This window comes from Aedes aegypti, chromosome 2 (genome assembly GCF_002204515.2).
Source record: "Aedes aegypti strain LVP_AGWG chromosome 2, AaegL5.0 Primary Assembly, whole genome shotgun sequence".
NCBI lineage: Eukaryota > Metazoa > Arthropoda > Insecta > Diptera > Culicidae > Aedes > Aedes aegypti.
In genome coordinates, this window is record NC_035108.1 from 151,773,986 (window position 1) to 151,793,524 (window position 19,539).

Sequence of the window (19,539 nt, forward strand, 5' to 3'; positions counted from 1 at the left end):
TCCGAAGAGCCTCTGGCGGCAGCTGGCGTGGGCAGCCTATTCTCACAGGCAAGTACCGTAAATTACTTTCGATCAAGTTCAGTTGCACTTCCGTTATACCCTCCTCCACCTCTCACAGTTCGCACTCGAGCACATCTTAGACGAATTTCAAATCAGCCTCACTTTACGGTAACACCAACCTCGCAAAAAACATCAACGACCATTGCGGAAAAATGGTACCAATCATCACACAAGCCGAACATCGAGACCTCGTACAACACAAAATTATCAGCAAAACAAAGCACCTGGGAAAGTAGCATCCAACCATATCATCATTTCGATTCGCCAAGCGCGAGGCCTTCCACGTCAGCCCTGACCAGGGATGTTCCGGGTCTTCCCGAAGAGCCCCTGGCGGCAGCTGACGTGGACCGCCTATCTTCACAGGCAAGTACCGCAAATTATTCCCAATATAGTGCAGTTACACTCTCGTCACACTCTCCGCCCCTCACAGTTCACGCTCCAGCCTCCAGTCATGAGAATCGGAAGAAAGGAACTCTATCAAATCAACTGCATCTAAAAGCATTACAATCCGCCTTGCATCATAAGAACTTCATACTATCTGCCGTGAACGAGGTCCAATCATCGAAAGCAATGACCAACGTGATTCTGCCATCAACTCGTAGTGAATGTACTGACAAATACGGGAGCTCAACATGTCCATACCATCTTGAATCGCCATGCGCGAGGCCTTCCACGTCAGCCCTGACCAGGGATGTTCCGGGTCTTCCCGAAGAGCCTCTGGCGGCAGCTGACGTGGACCGCCTATCTTCACAGGCAAGTACCGCAAATTATTCCCGATCAAAAGCAGGCATTCCCGCACCGCTTTCTTCTTCGTTTTCAGTACATCAGCAAACACCACTATGCGAACCACCAAAACCTTCCGAGAATTCAATCAATTCCTCTGATGCATCTAGTGTCGTTTCGCTTACCGATGGGACACCGGTTATCAACAATGTATTCGCCATACAATGGAACTTGAATGGGTTACGTTCACACCGAGATGATTTGCAAATTCTTCTCACAAATTATCAGCCATCAATCATATGCCTCCAGGAAACAAATGTAGAAGGGCATCAAATCCCTACCAGTTACCTCGGAAGAAATTATCATCTTCTGCTTAGCTCATGCTCAAGTCATGGAAGGCAGGGAGCAGGGATGGCAGTTAAAGATGGCATACCCTTTGAAAGGCTTCGATTTGAGACAAGTATTCAAGCAGTGGTAGTCAGAATATTCATGCCCATGGAAATGACAGTAGTATCGGTATATTTATCGCCAAATGATAAAGATGCTGATAAAAAACTACGTAATCTAGTAGACGAAATCCCGATGCCCATGGTTATTCTTGGTGATTTAAATGCACACCACTCCGCTTGGGGAAGTCGTCCAGCAAATAATTCCAGCCTGGCATGTAAAAGAGGTAACAACATCCTGGAGCTCTTGGTCAATCACGACATGGTTGTTCTGAACAACGGATCGCATACGTGGGTTGATTCAAGATCAGGAAAGACTCAGGCGTTGGACGTTTCAATATGCTCAGCATCTATCGCTCATAAGTTCACCTGGAAAACTATCCCAGATTGCGGGGGCAGCGACCACTTTCCAATTTTGATTGATGTTCCAACTAAATCCATTGATATAGAAGTTCGAAAAAGATGGATATACGCTAAAGCAGATTGGCAACGGTATGAAGAATTAACAAGTAACTCTTTGTATCCAGGTCAATCACTCACGGCAGAAGAATTTACTAATCGTATACTAGATGCTGCTAAAGTAAGTATTCCTACGACGAGTGGTAAACTTGGAGCCAAATCTGTACCTTGGTGGAACACCGAGGTAGCACAAGCTGTTAAGCAAAGAAGAAAATGTCTGCGAGCTTTACGCCGGCTCAGTAATGATGATCCCCGAAAAGCTGATGCCCTACTACAATTTCAAGCAGCACGCTCAGTATGCCGCAATTTGATTAGGGAAGCGAAACAGATAAGTTGGGAAAACTTTGTACAATCAATAAACTCCAACAGTTCTGGTAGTGAGATTTGGGCTAAAGTCAACCAGTTAAGGGGTAAACGGAAAAACAACTTAATTACTCTAAATCTACCCGATGGAATTACTAATGATCCACATAAAGTAGCGGAGGCTTTCGCCGATGAGTACCAGAAAAAATCGTCTGATTCAAACTACACAGAGAAATTTCGCAAGGCTAAGTTGGCTGAAAAAGCTGCTATCCCCAAATCTCAACGTCCTCAAGATCATAAGCATTATAATCAAACATTTTCGATAGAGGAGCTATTATGGGCACTAGATCGGCGAGCGGGATCCTCAACTGGACAGGATAACGTTGGTTATCCACTGTTACAACGATTACCGTTTGTGGCAAAGCTATCTCTACTCGAGCTCTATAATCAAGTGTGGGAAAGTGGCTCTTTTCCAGAGGCATGGAAAGAAAGCATCGTCATCCCGATTCCCAAGCCCGATGGGGATCGAGGCAAAACCGGTGGCTACAGACCCATTTCATTACTTAGCTGCGTAGGAAAGGTCTTCGAGCGTATGATAAACCGGCGACTAATCACGGAACTCGAAGAAACCGGAAGACTCGACTCGCGTCAGTACGCCTTTCGACCAGGGAAAGGAGCTGACTCGCATCTTGCGCAGTTGGAAGAATTGCTTCACATGGGAGAAAACGAACATGTTGAACTGGTATCACTCGACATCGCTAAAGCATACGATACGACATGGCGGCCCGGAATTTTAAACACTCTGAAAAAATGGAAAATAGGCGGTCGCATGCTGAATATCATCATTAGCTATCTCAGTAATAGGACATTTTGCGTAGCAGCAAACGGACGGACATCTAGTATTCGTGTAGCAGAGAATGGAGTACCGCAAGGATCCATCCTTTCGGTAACTCTGTTCTTAGTCGCGATGCAACCGATTTTCGCGAACATACCACAAGGTGTTCAAATTTTAGTTTATGCTGATGATGTGATTCTGATTGCAAAGGGGCAAAATTTTGGTATACTGCGCCGAATGATTAGGAGTGCTGTGACTGCACTGACCAGTTGGACCACAAGCGTAGGTTTCTCCATAGAACCTTCAAAATCAAAACTTCTGCATATCTGTAAATCTTCGCACCGTAAACGGGGTCGTGCAGTCAATGTCAATGGTATTCCTATACCTCGCGTTCGCAAAATGAAAATACTTGGTATTTTGATAGATTCAAAGTTGAATTTTCTGCAGCACTTTGCAGAAACCAAACGCAGTTGCACTCATCGTATTAACATCCTACGTATTTTGGGTTGCCGTTTAGCAAGAAGTAGTCGAGTGAAACTCCTTAAGGTAGGTGAAGCTCTTATATTCTCCAAGATGGTATATGGAATTGGACTCACAAGTCGTAACATCGAGGCTTTAGAACGCATATTATCTCCCACATATAACGAAATAATCCGTCAAGCTTCGGGGGCCTTCCGTACTAGCCCTGTTGTCTCTGTCGTTGCGGAAGCAAGCTGCCTACCGTTTCGTTTAAAAATAATTCAGCGTCTAACCACCTTAGCCATCCGTCTTATGGAGAAAAACGACTTGGCGGAACGTCTCCCTGTTGTAAAACGTGCCTCTGAATTATTTCTTGAAGCTACTGGCTTGATTGTTCCCAAAATTAAATCCGTTATTAGACTGACTAATCGGAAATGGTACACGAAACCGCCAAAAATTGATGATACACTGAAGAATAGCATAAAGGCTGGTACTTCTAGTCAGAGAGTGCTTCCGATGTTCGCTGAGCTAATGAACACTAAGTACATATCATTTAGAAAACTGTATACTGACGGCTCAAAAGTACTCGATAAGACGGGAATTGGAATAACCACTGAAACATATAAAAGCTCTTCTGGTCTACCTGGAATTTGTAGCATTTTTTCAGCTGAAGCCTATGCACTAAAGGAAGCTGTGGCAGTAATACGCTCCGATGAACCCACGATAATCTTAACAGATTCGGCCAGTTGTCTTGATGCCATTCGTGGAGGGAAATCAACTCATCCATGGATCCAGGCTGTGGAACATAATGCCCACAACAAGAGAATAACCTTCAGCTGGATTCCTGGACACGCAGGAATTCCTGGGAATGTGGAAGCAGATAAATTAGCAAATGAGGGACGAAGCAAAATACCAATTGAAACAGCAATTCCGGCTCAAGATGTTATACGATACACGAAAAACCTCATTTGGTGTGCCTGGGAGAACGACTGGAGACGGTCAGCAGCACATCTACGTCAAATAAAACCAAGTGTAGCCGAGTTTTTCGACAGAAATAATGCTTCTGAACAGCGGATTCTAACAAGATTACGAATTGGGCATACTCGTTTGACACACTCGTATCTGTTAGAAAAAACGTGTCAACCGGTCTGTAGATTCTGTGGCACACATCTCACCGTTCATCATATCCTCGTTGACTGTATTGGATTCATCACAGCTAGAAGAAATTGTGGAATCGTCGGTACTTTTCCAGAAATTCTCGCTAACAATGACAAGAAGGAGAGGGCGGTGATCAAATTCATCAAAGAAATTGATTTGTACAAAAGTATTTAGTTTTTAAGTTTCGAAATACCGACACGAATGCCAAACGAATGGTAAAGTGTCGCTAATAAATAATAATAATAATAATAATAATAATTAGTATTGCACGGTTAAAATAAAAAAATATCGAGACAGGAGACAATCTCTCATGGTTACATAGGTCTTTTAGTAAAGTTCAGCAAGTATTATTGTGTATTTCTTTCGCTATTGGACTGCGAAGTGCGGCCTTATAAGTGTGAAAGTGTGAATAAAAGTCCGCAATTGCATTGAATCCTGTTGGTGTCTTCAGAGCACTTATTCTTTGATTTACGAAGAATAAGTCCCCCAAAGACACCTACCCGATGTCATGCAATTGCGCACTTTCATTAGCGTTTCCGCACTTGTAAAAACTTCTGCGATAGTCCAGTGGTGAAAGAAATGCGCAATATATTACCCAATTTCGCAGGACCGGAACAAATTCAGGGTATCCGGATTAACCTATTTATGTTTGGTCCTGGGCAAATATAACAGTTATGGACCATAACTTATGGTATACGCGTAGCAAATCAGCATAACCATGCTGAGGATCATTGAGTACAAATCCCGCCGGTCGAGGATTTTTTCGAGTTGGAAATATCGTCGACATTTCAGGGCAAAGACTATCTTCGTAGTTGCCGCACGCAAATACAAATGCAAAAATAATCAATCGGCAAATTAAGCTCTCAGTTAAAAACTTTGGAGGTGGCCATAAGAAAGCTAAGCTGAGAAGATCTTATTATTATTAAATTCCAATGGAAACGTTGTGCCATTTTAAAGAAGAAGATGTTCAGTACGGTGTCCCAAAATTTGACTTTGTTGTTTTTGATTAAACTTGTATATGGCGAGAACTCTGATAAATGACGTTTAGAGGTTGCCACTTTGAGTTTTTTTAAGAGGTCCGATCAAACTAATATTGCTACTTACACAAAATTACGTCAAACACATAGCTGTTATACTTTTTGCACATCTCTGGGATCCAAGCTATATGGGAAAAATCATTTACTATATGTTTTGCACGGAAATTTTGATTTCTTGAAAGTTCAAAAACTATGATTTTTCCAGTACTTTTTTGTTTTATATCATCAAAAGTGGAAATCAGACTTGAAGCCAGTTTTATTCCTTACTTATGGACAGATGAGAAATTTTGTAAGGAAAAACTGCTGAAGATATTATACCGCTCAATTTATGCGTTTTAGAGTTATTCAAGATTTACTGAGGGTAGAAATGTGAATTTCTTGCATTTTCGCACAATGTCCTTTAGTTTGGGCTAGTTTGCCTCGTGACCAGTGCACAGTGGTCCAGGAATCAGTTTAACGCGGAAAGATGCATTTTGAGCTTTAGAATGAAACATTAGACAAAAACGGTCTTCTACAAAGTTGTTTATATTAGTTTAGCCCTTTGTTTGGTTTTATTGAAAATTAGGGTGGACCACATTTTCATAGAAATTGTGTAACTAACTTTCTTATTTGTAGAAATTATATTATACATGCTCCAGCAAAGTTGTAGACCATTCAATTTCAAGCAACTTTGCCAAATAAAGTTTTTTTGTATCTCTTAAATTGACCGATTTAGAGCTTTTTTCCTACGGTGACATAGGGTGGTCCGAACAAAACTGGTTTTCTGGCTCTAGAGTTTTCAATTCAAATTTCTCATCAAAGTAGTCTATGAAATACTTTTAGAACTTTAAAAAATGCGTAATTTGGTGCGTGAAAAAACTCGCTATCTCCTTCCGTTTAGATGTTATTGTTTTTTTTTCTATCTTTATTAACGAGATTTTTAGCCCTGGGCTAGTTGGTCGCCGTTAAGTCAGAGGGGACCAAGTACAAAATTTGGGAAAATTGGATTATTCTCTCATTAGATGCGAATTTACCTTGCCTCCGTTACACTTTGATCAGATTTGAAGAATGCTGTAAACTGTGAGAGATATGTAACAAATTTACTCTGGATGATCAACAAAAATCGATAAAAGTGTGCAGTCAGAGAGGACCAAGTGCTCATTACCATAACAGCGAAAATGATCAGCGCGCTGAGGAATGCGAGGAAATGAAAAACATTTCAGGAGATTTGTCAGATTTTTCGACATCGACTCAATCTTCTACTTATCCATTAATAGAAATTTATAAATATCACTTAATTCGATGCATTTGATTTTGATTTCTGACCATTTACCATATTCGGATGGGTGGTCGGAAATTGCAACAAATTCTGTGCAGACAGAGCGGACCAAGTGTTGAGAAGCAATAAAATGATTGATTACTGTATTTTTGGAGTCAATTTCAGAGCCCGATAGAAGTTTACGGTAGTTCTATGGTGTATGTATGGCATGTTCTAGGACCCGCTTATTGGACCAGCATATATTGGTCGGTACTCAAGATTTTCACTTGGTCCACTCTGACTGAACGCATATTTGAATATTTCTGGTCTTCAATGCCCTGACCCTGCGAAACCTTAATTTTCAAGCTATCGTAATGCCACTGATTTTGGTATTTACTATATGGATTATTTAAGAATTTACGATACTGGTGTCGAAGGGTCTTGATAATCTGTTTATCTTAAAGATATGCACCCAATTTGACCATGATTGTTATTTTCCAAGAAATTGTTCAGTCAGAGTGAACCAACTCACTGAACGGTGGTATTTAGTTCAGTCAGAGTGGACCAAGTACACATAGTCCATCAAAAAATCGTTCTATTAGAGGTTTGGATTATGATTTTTCATGATTATCATTTCACATTATATTGTTTGAAAGTAACATAAAGACGTGTAGAAATATTGAACTACAATTTAAACGAGTTCAAAAATTACAGAGCGTTAGACTTTAAACCCATATTTCTCAAAATTACAAAAATGTCACTTGGTCCACTCTGACTTAACGCCGACCAGTTCATCTCGGGACCAACGGCTTTACTTCCCGAAGGAAGTCGTCACTGAACTTTTTAGTGACTATCTCGGGGATGGGATTCGATCCCAGGTCCTCGGCGTGAGAGGCGTGTGTTCTAACCACTACACCAGATCCGTCCCCATGTTGTTGTTGTTTCTTCTTTGTTCTCCCAAAAAACATGCCTACTTTGATTGTGAATATCTCTGATTGGGGCAAACATAAAAAATATCTTTTGACGGCATTCAAAATACAAAACAAAATTATATTGCTGTGTGCGTTTGAAATGCAAATATCGAATGCGGGAACACCAAATGCGGTAAGATTTTCAACAAGGAAGGCGATGTCAAAATTTGATTTTCTTTGCTAGGTTGGCGGTGATTTGCATCATGGTTGCTAAGTATCCTTTGGTTACTTTGTGTTACCGCATTTGTAGCTCAGTTAGACTGGATTTGCACGTCAAACGCAAACAGCAATATATTATATAAAAAAATCAAAGATGTGTTATTTTTGTAACTCTAATAAAATGCCTTGAAAAACAAAGGATTTTAAGCAGAAAAACTTTCATAACTTTTGAACTAAAATAGATATCATCAATATTTTTGCATGAAAATTTGCGTTTTGTTAAGTTCTTAAAGTCGTTCATAGACCGCTTTGACGAGAATGCTGAAATAAGAAAGATAGGGCTCTAAAACTATTTTGAAGATTTTCATAGTATGTATTTCTTTATTATTTTGCATTTTGAGCATGAAAATGAAATTTTAGACAAAAATGATCTTCTACAAAATTGTTTCTAAAAATGTAAGCTTACATACTGTGTCATTTGAAACTAGAGTGGTCCACAATATCACACATATCATGTAATCAACTTTTTTATTTGCAAAAATACTGGTATATGCTCTTAGACAAAGCGGTAGAACTTGAAATTTTGATCAACTTTGCCATATTTTTTTTTCTGTAGCTCAAAATTTGACCAATCTAGGGCATTTTTTCCTAATCATCGCAGGGTGGTCCAACAAAAATAAGTTTTTCAACTCTTGTTTTTTCAATATTATTTTCTCGTCAAAGTCGTCTATGAACGACTTTTAGAACTTAACAAAACGCAAATTTTCATGCAAAAAGATTGTTGATATATATTTTAGTTCAAAAGTTATTAAAGGTTTTGTGATAAAACATATTTGACTTTCAAGATGTTTTATTGGAGTTACAAAAATAACACATCTGTAATTTTTTGATATAATATACAATTTATTTTGTCTTTTGAACGCCTTCAAAAGATATTTTTTATGTTTGCCCCAATCAGAGATATACACAATCGAAGTAGGCATGTTTTTGAGAGAAAAACAACAAAAACTCCTAAATGGAAGGAGATAGCGAGTTTCCCAAGGAACCACTAGCCCGCTAATTCGCCTTTTTGGGCTTATAGGGCTATTGTACGGCTAATACAGGGCTTGTTAGCTGTATAAAAGCAGTATATTAGCACGCAGGGCGAATTAGAGTGCTATTTGGTTACTTGGGTTCTTCACTCACCAAATTACGAATTTTTCAAAGCTCTAAAAGTGTTTCATAGACAAGTTTGATGAGAAATTTGAATTGAAAACTCTAGAGCCAGAAAACCAGTTTTGTTCGGACCACCCTATGTCACCGTAGGAAAAAAGCTCTAAATCGGTCAATTTAAGAGATACAAAAAAAAACTTTATTTGGAAAAGTTGCTTGAAATTGAATGGTTTACAACTTTGCTGAAGCATGTATAATATAATTTCTACAAATAAGAAAGTTAGTTACACAATTTCTATGAAAATGTGGTCCACCCTAATTTTCAATAAAACCAAACAAAGGGCTAAACTAATATAAACAACTTTGTAGAAGACCGTTTTTGACTAATGTTTCATTCTAAAGCTCAAAATGCATCTTTCCGCGTAAAACTGATTCCTGGACCATAGTGCAGTACTGTAAACATTCGACACTTTGCGCGACGTTCGTTTCGTTGTCATGGTCAGCAGTCACAGCACGAGCTTTAGAATGAACGTCGACAAACACAAAAAAGTGCCAATTGGATGTCGAAGACATTTCCATAACTTATCTAAATTGGAATAAAAAAATAAATCATGAAAATTGAACCGTAATACTAAATGTGCGTGTGAGAATCATAAATTAGTTTTTAGATGTCAAAACATTAATATTTTTCTGAAAAAGGATCCAAACGTCCTTCTGTCGAGAATGGTCAAGTTTACAAAAAAAAAAAATCACGGTTCTATTGTAGGGTCTCATATCCTTCTCGACGCTTGTAGAATAAAAAGCGATTCAAAAACGGAGCTTTTCAACTTTTTAGCATTTTTTGACTCATAATACGTGTTGTTTGGGATGGTACACAAATTATGTCACGCTAAATTTGAACTTTTTTGACCCCCTCCCCCCCTTTGTCACGTTTTTTGTATGAGTCCTTTGAAATTTTTGTAAGGCTTGTCACGCTTGGCTTGACCCCCTCCCTCCCCTCGGAGCGTGACGTAATTTGTGCATGACCCCTTTAGGGAGGTTAATCTATCAATTTAGTCTTGTATCTTTAATGTCCAAAATTAAGGTGAAGATGAATCGAACCTTAGAGAGCACAAATTGACAATATTTCTTCATTAGGGCTCATTAGCCTTCAACGATTTCACTTCTTCGTTCATTTCTTTCGCTAATACTTCACCAAATCCAATAATTCCGCAATGTTTCCAGTTTATGATGCAAAATTTGGCGATTCGTTATCGTACAAAACTTAAAATGTATAAAACGTGTAGTTTCCAGTAATAACACGAGTAGCGATGAAGAATAAACAATAATTAAAAGTAAGCACTAATGAAAAATCAATATCGAAATGCTAAGAATCAGACAGTGGGAGCTGAAAACTTAATCGATTGGTCACCATTATTGAAAGCTTCCATCTCCAATGGCTGCCTGGATCTCCAGATTTATTGCTTCTATTCATCATCACCTTAGAAGACGTACAAGTAAATATAGCATAAAACTGATAAGAACTTAGAAGCCTGACATAAAGAAAATATATTTCATAATTGAAAATTTATCGAATCTCTGGAAATACATCATTATCGCTAAACATCGATTTAATTTAAAGCTTCGCTTCAAAAAATCTCCCATAAATAACAAGAATATTTTCCCATCCAATTAGGGAGCAATCGAAATCGTCAAACTGATGTTTCTGATGCAACCTCAGGAAAAGCGTATCAGTTTGAATTGCACCGACATTCAGAAGATGACTCCATTACATTGTGCTGCCATGTTTGATCACCCGGAAATCGTAGAATACCTCGTACAAGAGGGAGCCGACATAAACGCACTGGACAAGGAAAATCGTTCTCCGTTGCTACTTTCTGCGTCACGTGGTGGGTGGCGAACAGTCATGGTTTTGATCCGTCTCGGAGCCAACATAAGCTTGAAGGACGTAAATTCTCGGAATGTGCTGCATTTGGTCATCATGAACGGAGGACGGTTGGATGAATTCGCAAAAGAGGTCAGTTGCACCCAATCGGAAACATACCTTTTACTGCTGCTGAATGAAAAGGATGAAACCGGGTGCTCTCCTCTACACTATGCCAGTCGAGAAGGTCATATACGGTCACTCGAAAATTTGATACGCCTTGGAGCATGTATTAATTTAAAAAATAACAATAACGAAAGCCCCCTCCACTTTGCTGCCCGCTATGGACGGTACAATACAGTTCGCCAACTGCTAGATTCGGAAAAGGGTACGTTTATCATCAACGAAAGCGACGGGGAAGGCCTCACCCCACTTCACATTGCATCGAAGGAAGGGCACACGAGAGTGGTGCAGCTTTTGCTCAATCGGGGAGCACTACTCCACAGGGACCATAATGGGCGTAATCCTCTGCATCTGGCGGCTATGTCGGGATATACGCAAACCATTGAGCTGCTGCATTCGGTGCATTCGCATCTGCTGGATCAAGTGGACAAAGATGGGGTAAGTAAACATAATTGAAAATTATTCAAGTTTTACACAAGAATTCCAGAAGATAAATGCAAACAAATTCTTGGGGTGTACTTTGATAGTTTGGCCACAAAGATTTTGGTTGCGTTCTAACTGCTAGTTAATTCGTCAACCCATGCTACATTTATCGGTCATATACATTAGGTACTATATTATAAAGTATGTTATTTTATAGGAAAAAATACATAAAAGTGAAAGCTAAGATGGTTTTTTGTCATATTTCTAAAAGGCATGCATAGCCGATCTTCAAGAAGGTGATTTTCGTGGGTTTCTTTTAAACTTTAAATTTAGGGCAATTTTACAAAACGCAAAAAAAGGAAATTCTATGGAATTATTTATTTATTTATTTGGTTTTACATCAATTAGCTTGATAAAACCTCGCCAAAACATTTCACTCGGTTCATGGCCACTTCTCTCCATTCTCGACTGCGACCCATGCTCTGCAGGCCCTGGTGCATCTCGTCAATCCACTTACACGGATAAAAATCTGATTCCCAAATCATGATTTACAAGTCATGAAATTCATAATTTGGTTAGGTTAGGACCACAAATCATGGTTCCTCGAGTCATAATCATGATTCCTCATAATCGTAACAACCAGACTGACAACAGTAAACGGGGTGCATTGCATAATATCATTTGTTTCGATCACTTTCATTTCAACAAGATGGAGTGGTAGTGTGGTATGGTACGGTACTCTCGATCAGAAGGTTCTTGGTTCGAATCCCTTCTAGTGTTTTTTTTTATTGTTTTTTAATATTGTCGTTCATAAACGAAAGCGCGACTCATGATTTTAGGCATGCAATTCGCAACAAAGACATAACGCGTGAGTTGCGTTACGGCAATCTGACTTATGATATCATGAGTCAAAATCAGGGTGTATTTTCAGTTATAGCTACCTACAGGATACTGGGTTCACCTCACTCAACTGAGCTCGTGGTTCATCCATCGCTGCCACACGCCGTTCTCCTGCACGCCGCTGAAGATCGTCCTTAGCACTCGATCGAAAACGCCAAGAGCTTGCAAGTCCTCTTCGAGCATAGTCCTCATGCCCGTAGTGGACTACCGGTCTTTTGAGCGTTTTGTCCATCGTGCAGTTGCTGCGGGGGTGGATCTTTCTTGACCGCAGTTTCTTCTGGAATCCATAGTAGGCACGACTTCCACTGATGATGCACCTTCGTATTTCCCGACTAACATTGTTGTCCGTTGTCAGCAAGGATCCGAGGTAGACGAACTCGTCCTCCACCTCGAAGGTATTCACGTCAATCATGACACTGCTTCCTAGGCGGGCCCTGTCGCGCTCAGTTCCGCCTACCAGCATGTATTTTTTTTTTTCGACGCATTCACGCCCGACTCTTGTTGCTTATCGTTCAAGGCGAGTGAACAAATTTGCCACCGAATCAAATTTTCTCCCAATAATACCCATGTCGTCCGCGAAGCAAACAATTTGTGCGGATCTCGTGAAAATCGTGCCTCGACTGTTAAGTCCGGCTCTCCGCATGACACTTTCAAGCGCAATATTGAACAACAGGCACGAAAGTCCATCGCCCTGCCGTAGTCCCCGCAGAGATTTGAACAAACTGGAGTGTTCGTCCGAGATCTTCACGCAGTTTTGCACACCGTCCATCGTTGCTCTAATCAATCTTGTGAGCTTTTCGGGAAAGCTGTTCTCGTCCATAGCTCTACACGGTCAATACTGTCGTATGCCGCCTTGAAATCGATGAACAGATGGTGGGTAAGGACCCGGTACTCATGGTATTTCTGGAGGATTTGCCGCACGGAAAAGATCTGGTCCATTTGTCGAGTGGTCGTCGATAAAACCTGATTGATAACTTCCCACGAACTCGTTTGCTATAAGTGATAGACGACGGAAGAGAATCTGGGATAGCACTTTGTAGGCGGCGTTTAGGACAGTGATTGCACGACCATTTTCACACTCCAATGTGTCGCTTCCACTCCTCCGGTAGCTGTTCCGTTTCCCAGATTCTGACTATCAGCCGATGCAGACAAGCGGCCAACCTGTCCGGGCCCATCTTGATGAGTTCGGCTCCGATACCATCCTTGCCAGCGGCCTTGTTGTTTTTGAGCTGTTGAATAGCATCCTTCCCCCATTGTGAAAGCTGGTTGGTTTCCACTGTCCGCTGTGCTGACGTAGCCATCGCTTTCGCTGTCATGACCTTCTGGGCCTGTGTTCTCTGCGCCATTCAGGTGTTCATCGTAGTTCTGCTTCCACCTTTCGATCACCTCGCGTCCGTCCGTGAAGATGCTCCCATCCTTATCCCGGCACATCTCAGCACGCGGCACGAAGCCTTTGCGGGATGTGTTGAGATTCTGATAGAACTTCCGCGTTTCTTGAGAACGGTACAGCAACTCCATCTCTTGGCATTCCACCTCTTCCAGGTGCCGCTTTTTGTCCCGGAATAGGCGAGTTTGCTTTTTTCGCTTCAGTCTGTATCTTTCCACGTTTTGCCGCGTACCATGCTGCAGCATTGCAGCCCGCGCTGCATTCTTCTCCTCTAAAACCTCCTGGCACTCCTCGTCGAACCAATCGTTTCTTGAGCTCCGTTCTACATATTCGACGATGCTTTCGACAGCGTCGTTAATGGCTGCTTTGACTGTCCTCCAGCAGAGGGGCCTATCGAGCTCACTATAATCCGGCAACGCTGCCTCAAGATGCTGCACGTATGCATTGGCAACATCTGGTTGTTTCAGCCGCTCGAGATTGTACCAGGGCGGGCGTCAGTACCGTACATCATTGATGACGGATAGTTTTGGGCGCAGTTTCACCATCACCAGGTACTGGTCGGAGTCAATGTTAGCGCCACGATAGGTTCTGACGTCGGTTATGTCGGAGAAGTGCCGTCCATCGATCAAAATCAATCAGTCGTAAGCCGTTCTCGTTCGTCAGCCGGTGGGCGCTGAACTTCGTTCAAATCTCCTATGATGATCTTGACCTAGTGGCTTGGGCAGCGGTCGTACTCGCGTTCGAACTGCGCGTGAAATGCGTCCTTGTCATCATGAGTGCTTCCAGAGTGTGGGCTATGCACGTTGATTATGCTGAAGTTAAAGAATCGGCCTTTGATTCTTAACTTGCACATTCTTTCGTTCGTTTCGTTCGACCACCACCCGATCACACGCCTTTGCATATCACCCATCACTATAAAAGCTGTTCCCAGCTCGCGTATGTGGACGCAGTTCTGGTAGATGGTGTGATTACCTCTTAACGTTCGCACCATCAAACCTGTCCAGCACACCTCCTGCAGCGCTACGATGTCGAAACCGCGGATCTTCAGTACATCGGAAAGTATGCTAGTGCTCCCGATAAAGTTGAGAGATTTACAGTTCCACGTACCGAGCTTCCAATCGCTAGTCCCTTTACGTCGCTGTGGTCTTCGCCGATTGTCCCGGTTCGTATTCTCTCGTTGATTATTCGTTGCTTGATGTTTTTACGGCTGGTTTGCAGGGCCTGACACCAACCCCCTACATTTCAAGAGGACCATTCCCTTTAAATGTTCGGAGGACCATAGTGCACAGTTTAGCTTAGAGTCCTTCTCTGGCACTCGAACGATGATCAGCCGCACCTGACATGGGGAACAGACGCTGCTGTGAGCCGCTCCTACCATGGAGTACAGACGCTTAAGGTTTGCAGAAGCAAAAGAAAAAAACCTCCCCCCCTTCCCTGTCAGCATACGACCAAAGTTCCCACCGGAGGTTGGTTACCCGATCTTCCCCAAGGTTACTCGTACCCCAGCCAGTACCACGAAGGGGTAGGGTTAGGAGAGGAGGCAGATAGCCGTAGCGGTACACGCACAGCTATTCAGCAAGACCATGCTGAGGATCGTGGATCCCATCGGTCGAGGATCTTTTTGTAAAGGCAATTTTATCGACTTACCAGGGCATAGCGTATCTTCGTACCTGCCACACGAAATACACATGCAAAAATGGTTATTTGGCAAAGAAAGCTCTCAGTTAATAACTGTGGAAGTGCTCATAAGAATACTAAGCTGAGAAGCAGGCTCTGTCCCAGTTGAGATGCTACGCCAGAACGAAAAATAAGGATGGAGTTAGATTTCTGATTCAAGACAAAAATCCCTGTTAATACGTTATTTTTTTCCACGACAAATAAATTAATTATGATTGATGAGGGATACGCCTTTTCTATAAGATTCTCCGTGAAATGTCTAGAAAGCAAACCCTTTTTGGCTTAATTGATTCCTCTCTGTCTTTCATTGCAGTAATGCAACGTGACAGTGGCGTACCCGAAGAAGATTGGACTTATTCAAAATGAGTCATGATTTTGGCGACAGACAAATCCAATAGATAATTTTCTTGACATTCAAACTATGATTTGAATCTCGATTTGACAATAAGAATCAAATTCTTTGAGGTGCATGGAGATAAAAGTAAAAAGTAATCCAAGTAAAAAAGTAAAAAAAAACCATCAAATCTAAAAAAAATAAAACACGCTGCTGTTTTATTTGGAAAACTGTGTTTTTCAGCAAATTGAAACAGATAAGGATGGTGGATGTATGAGACATGAATAAATGTTGGCAAGTTTGACTAATATTTGATTTCAATATTTGAGTACATATACTGAACCAAATCCAATAGCTGCAACTAGAACAAGATCGTTAAAATTCATATAAGTTGGGCTAGAGCCTGTTATGCTATTGGAATCCTAAGTAACACCCATTGTAACAAGCTTAACCAAAGAACAGTGGCGGTAATGAGCATAGCTAGTAACAGAATGCTTATGCTGTACACAACAAGCGAGCTTTTCCAAACGATGTGCATCTACTCAATACACAATTTATCTGGTCTTCGGTTAATAACTGTATCCACGCTTTCTTGTTAACTGTTTTTTTTTTTCATCTTTCTACAGAATACGGCCCTCCATTTGGCAACGATGGAAAACAAACCAAATGCTGTGGTTCTTTTGCTGAGCCTGGGGTGCAAGCTTTTGCACAATTATATGGACATGAGTGCTATAGACTATGCCATCTACTACAAATATCCGGAAGCTGCACTGGCCATGGCAACCCACGAGGAACGGTCAGCGGAAGTAATGGCTCTGAAGTCGGACAAACATCCCTGTGTGACGTTGGCGTTGATAGCATCGATGCCGAGAGTGTTTGAGGCTGTCCAAGATAATTGCATTTCGAAAGCGAACTGCAAAAAGGACTCCAAAAGCTTTTACGTAAGTACGATTATGAGGGGTTGAGTTTGGAAACATTTTCATTTTCTCTGGTAACCGTAAAACGATAATAACAAAGAAACCGTTTAGATAAAGTATAGCTTTAGCTGCCTTCAATGCCCGACCATGTACGCGCAAATGGATTCACGAACCGGAGAAGCTGTCCAGATTTTCAAACCAATTCCTTTGCCGGCACTGAACGTAAGTTCGGTTTGGAGAACGGTTGCATGCCAAGATCCGTCTAATAGGAGGAAAATTATTCGAGTTTGTTAATATGCTGTGGACCTAAATTATAAGAATATTCATTTCGTCTACATTTGAGAGTAACACCAATTTGTATAAAATGCACCCACTTTGAGGGAATGCAATGAAATAATTTTCATATTCACTGCCAAACCTTGCGCCTGCCATTCAAAATTAGCTTTTTATTTGTCTTCAACTTCTGCTTTTGCATGAATTTAATTTCATAATCCAAGAGTTGTCTAACTTGTAAACCATGCAGCGAATTTGTATCATGTCATTCATCAGTCAGCATGTAGAGTCTAGCTACTCCTTTCTTTTATGCGTTACGACTTCGTGAACATTTTAGCAGATTAAGGTGTTTTGTTTCAATTTGAGTTTAGCAGTATTGAAAAATAATGAAATACGTTGAAAATCTCAGAAATTCTTGGATAAAACTCTGTCGTTTATCGCTGATGTAACTACTTTCTGACAGAATTTTTAAAAATCAAAAAGTACGTGGGATTCTGGCAGATTTCTCGGCAAAATTCGTTTGTTGTAGATACTCTAGTCCGTTGTCTAGTGTGGTGCTTCCTTCAAAGGGCATAATGCCCACTGAAAGCATTAACGTGTCAGTGTCTTTTTAAATGAGATTCCAATGAAACACCTTGAAAAATATTAAGGAAATCCTTATGAAATCAAAAAGAAAATTTGTCAATGTAATTTTAAGGCGAAGTAGGCCGTCATTGAATTGTGTACGCGTCGTTGTTGATTGTTGCTTATTCATCTCACGATTTCGAATCAAAGAAAATCAGTTGGTTAGCATACTTTATGTATGTTGGTGCGTACAGTGATACTTTTTCAAGTCAATTTAAACTACAGTCGACTCTCCACAACTCGATGTTCTATAACTCGATATACTCTATAACTCGATGGATTTTTCGGTCCCTTCAAATTTCCATACATCGTACTCTCCATAAGTCGATATTTCTATAACTCGATATCTCCACTAGTCGATGTCCCGTGAGAGGGTAATTTCTCTCCATAACTCGATATCTATTTTAAAATCTTTCTTATTTGGAGAAACGTGGTCTAATTCTTGTTTGAAGATGAAAAAAATACTTGCAAGTTGTAATACAAGTCGAAAACCATGAAAATAAAAAGTACAGTACATTCTATAACTCGATAATTCTATAAGTCGATGGTCCCTTGAATATCGAGTTATGGAGAGTCGACTGTATCAAGAATGAGTTTTATCACTTTGAAATGGCACGCTACAAAGTCATCATTGCTGCCAAAAAGAATGACGGGCTAATTCGTTTTAAGCAGCTTTAAAAATAGTGTCTTCGAAGTAACCATTAAAAAATTTCTTAACAAACTTCACCAACAAAATATCTAGTTCACCTTCAAGCAATTTTGAATCCCAAGATTTCTTTAAAAAATCTACTCTGATGGTTTTTCCATTAATGACTACAGAATTAAATCGGAAAGTCTCTAGAATAAAGCAAATAATGATAAAAATAGGCACTGAATGCAATATAATCGGCTTCGCTTTCTCAAATAATCTATGAAAGCACTTTCGGAGTAATCCTTCGTCGTCATGAAAAGTTGCTTAAAATTTTCTTGTGGAAACCACGTAGCTCGTATTATTTAACAGTCCTTTTTCAATAAATAAGGGTCAGTCGAAACCACTAACTGGATTCGATATCCAAACGTGGAATTGAGCTATGTCGTAGTTCGGAATTTCAATACAATACATACAATACATATGATTATCAATGCACAGCAAAAAACAATTGTAGGAAGACAAAAAATTACATACACAACATTTAGAAATAACAAGAATTTTATAGAAATTTAGGGCAAAGGGCATTGAGAGGAAAAAGAACAAACCCAAATCCAGCAGGTATAACGGCTCATTTAGAAAAATTAATCCACCTAATAACAACATTTATCTACATGCATTGTCTATACCATTTTTCGTTCCATATATCGTCGACACCACATAGATCAGATATTCCTTCCACGCGTATCAAAAATCGCAGGAGGAGATCGATAAAATAAGGAAAACACTCAACGATCCCAAGTGGCGCCCTCCGCCGTTGCATGTAGTCAATGTGAGTGGACTTCTAGATTCGCCTTTCTACTGTTACTCATTTTGATGGTGATTAATCGTTAATCGTCTGCTTTACAACTTGCATGTAACCCCATTAATTATTTTGCCTTATATGATTTGTTATCGCTATCAAATCTCTTTAACCTTTGCGTACCCAACGTTTGTTTTCGAGGATTATGGTTCTCCTAACTATTCCTAAGTTTTTTCCAAATGCCGTTGCGGTCAAAACCTGCTAAAATACGATGTGTCAAATAATTTGACTTGTTAACTTATTATGTTGCACAGTTATCTACTAGGAAAATAACGATTATGGTTTACAAATTTACAAAACCAGTTTTTCTGCTCAATATCTAAGAAAAAAACGTGAGCAAGCGCGTGTTCAAAACCAACCGGTTTGCAGTCCTCACGGAAAGCGTGGAAAAAAGGAACGATGTCCGCCGTTCTATACCAAGGGCTTTCCGGAAGAGCTCTACTCGAAGCTGGACTACTACGTCAAGCA

General features: G+C 40.5%; 1 protein-coding gene across 10 annotated transcripts in view; it reads left to right on the forward strand.

Moving 5' to 3' along the window:
* Nucleotides 1-19,539, forward strand: part of LOC5571938 (transient receptor potential cation channel subfamily A member 1) — a 123,436-nt gene that overhangs the window by 74,302 nt on the left and 29,595 nt on the right. For 8 of the 10 annotated variants that reach the window (XM_021842755.1, XM_021842765.1, XM_021842759.1 and 5 more), the window contains 3 exons: nt 10,675-11,484; nt 16,394-16,708; nt 16,796-16,906. In XM_021842755.1, coding sequence (XP_021698447.1) covers nt 10,675-11,484; nt 16,394-16,708; nt 16,796-16,906 — 1,236 coding nt within the window. Of the gene's footprint in view, nt 1-10,674; nt 11,485-16,393; nt 16,709-16,795; nt 16,907-18,933; nt 19,042-19,539 lie in introns of all 10 variants that reach the window. The other 2 variants (XM_021842756.1, XM_021842757.1) reach the window with 2 other exon arrangements.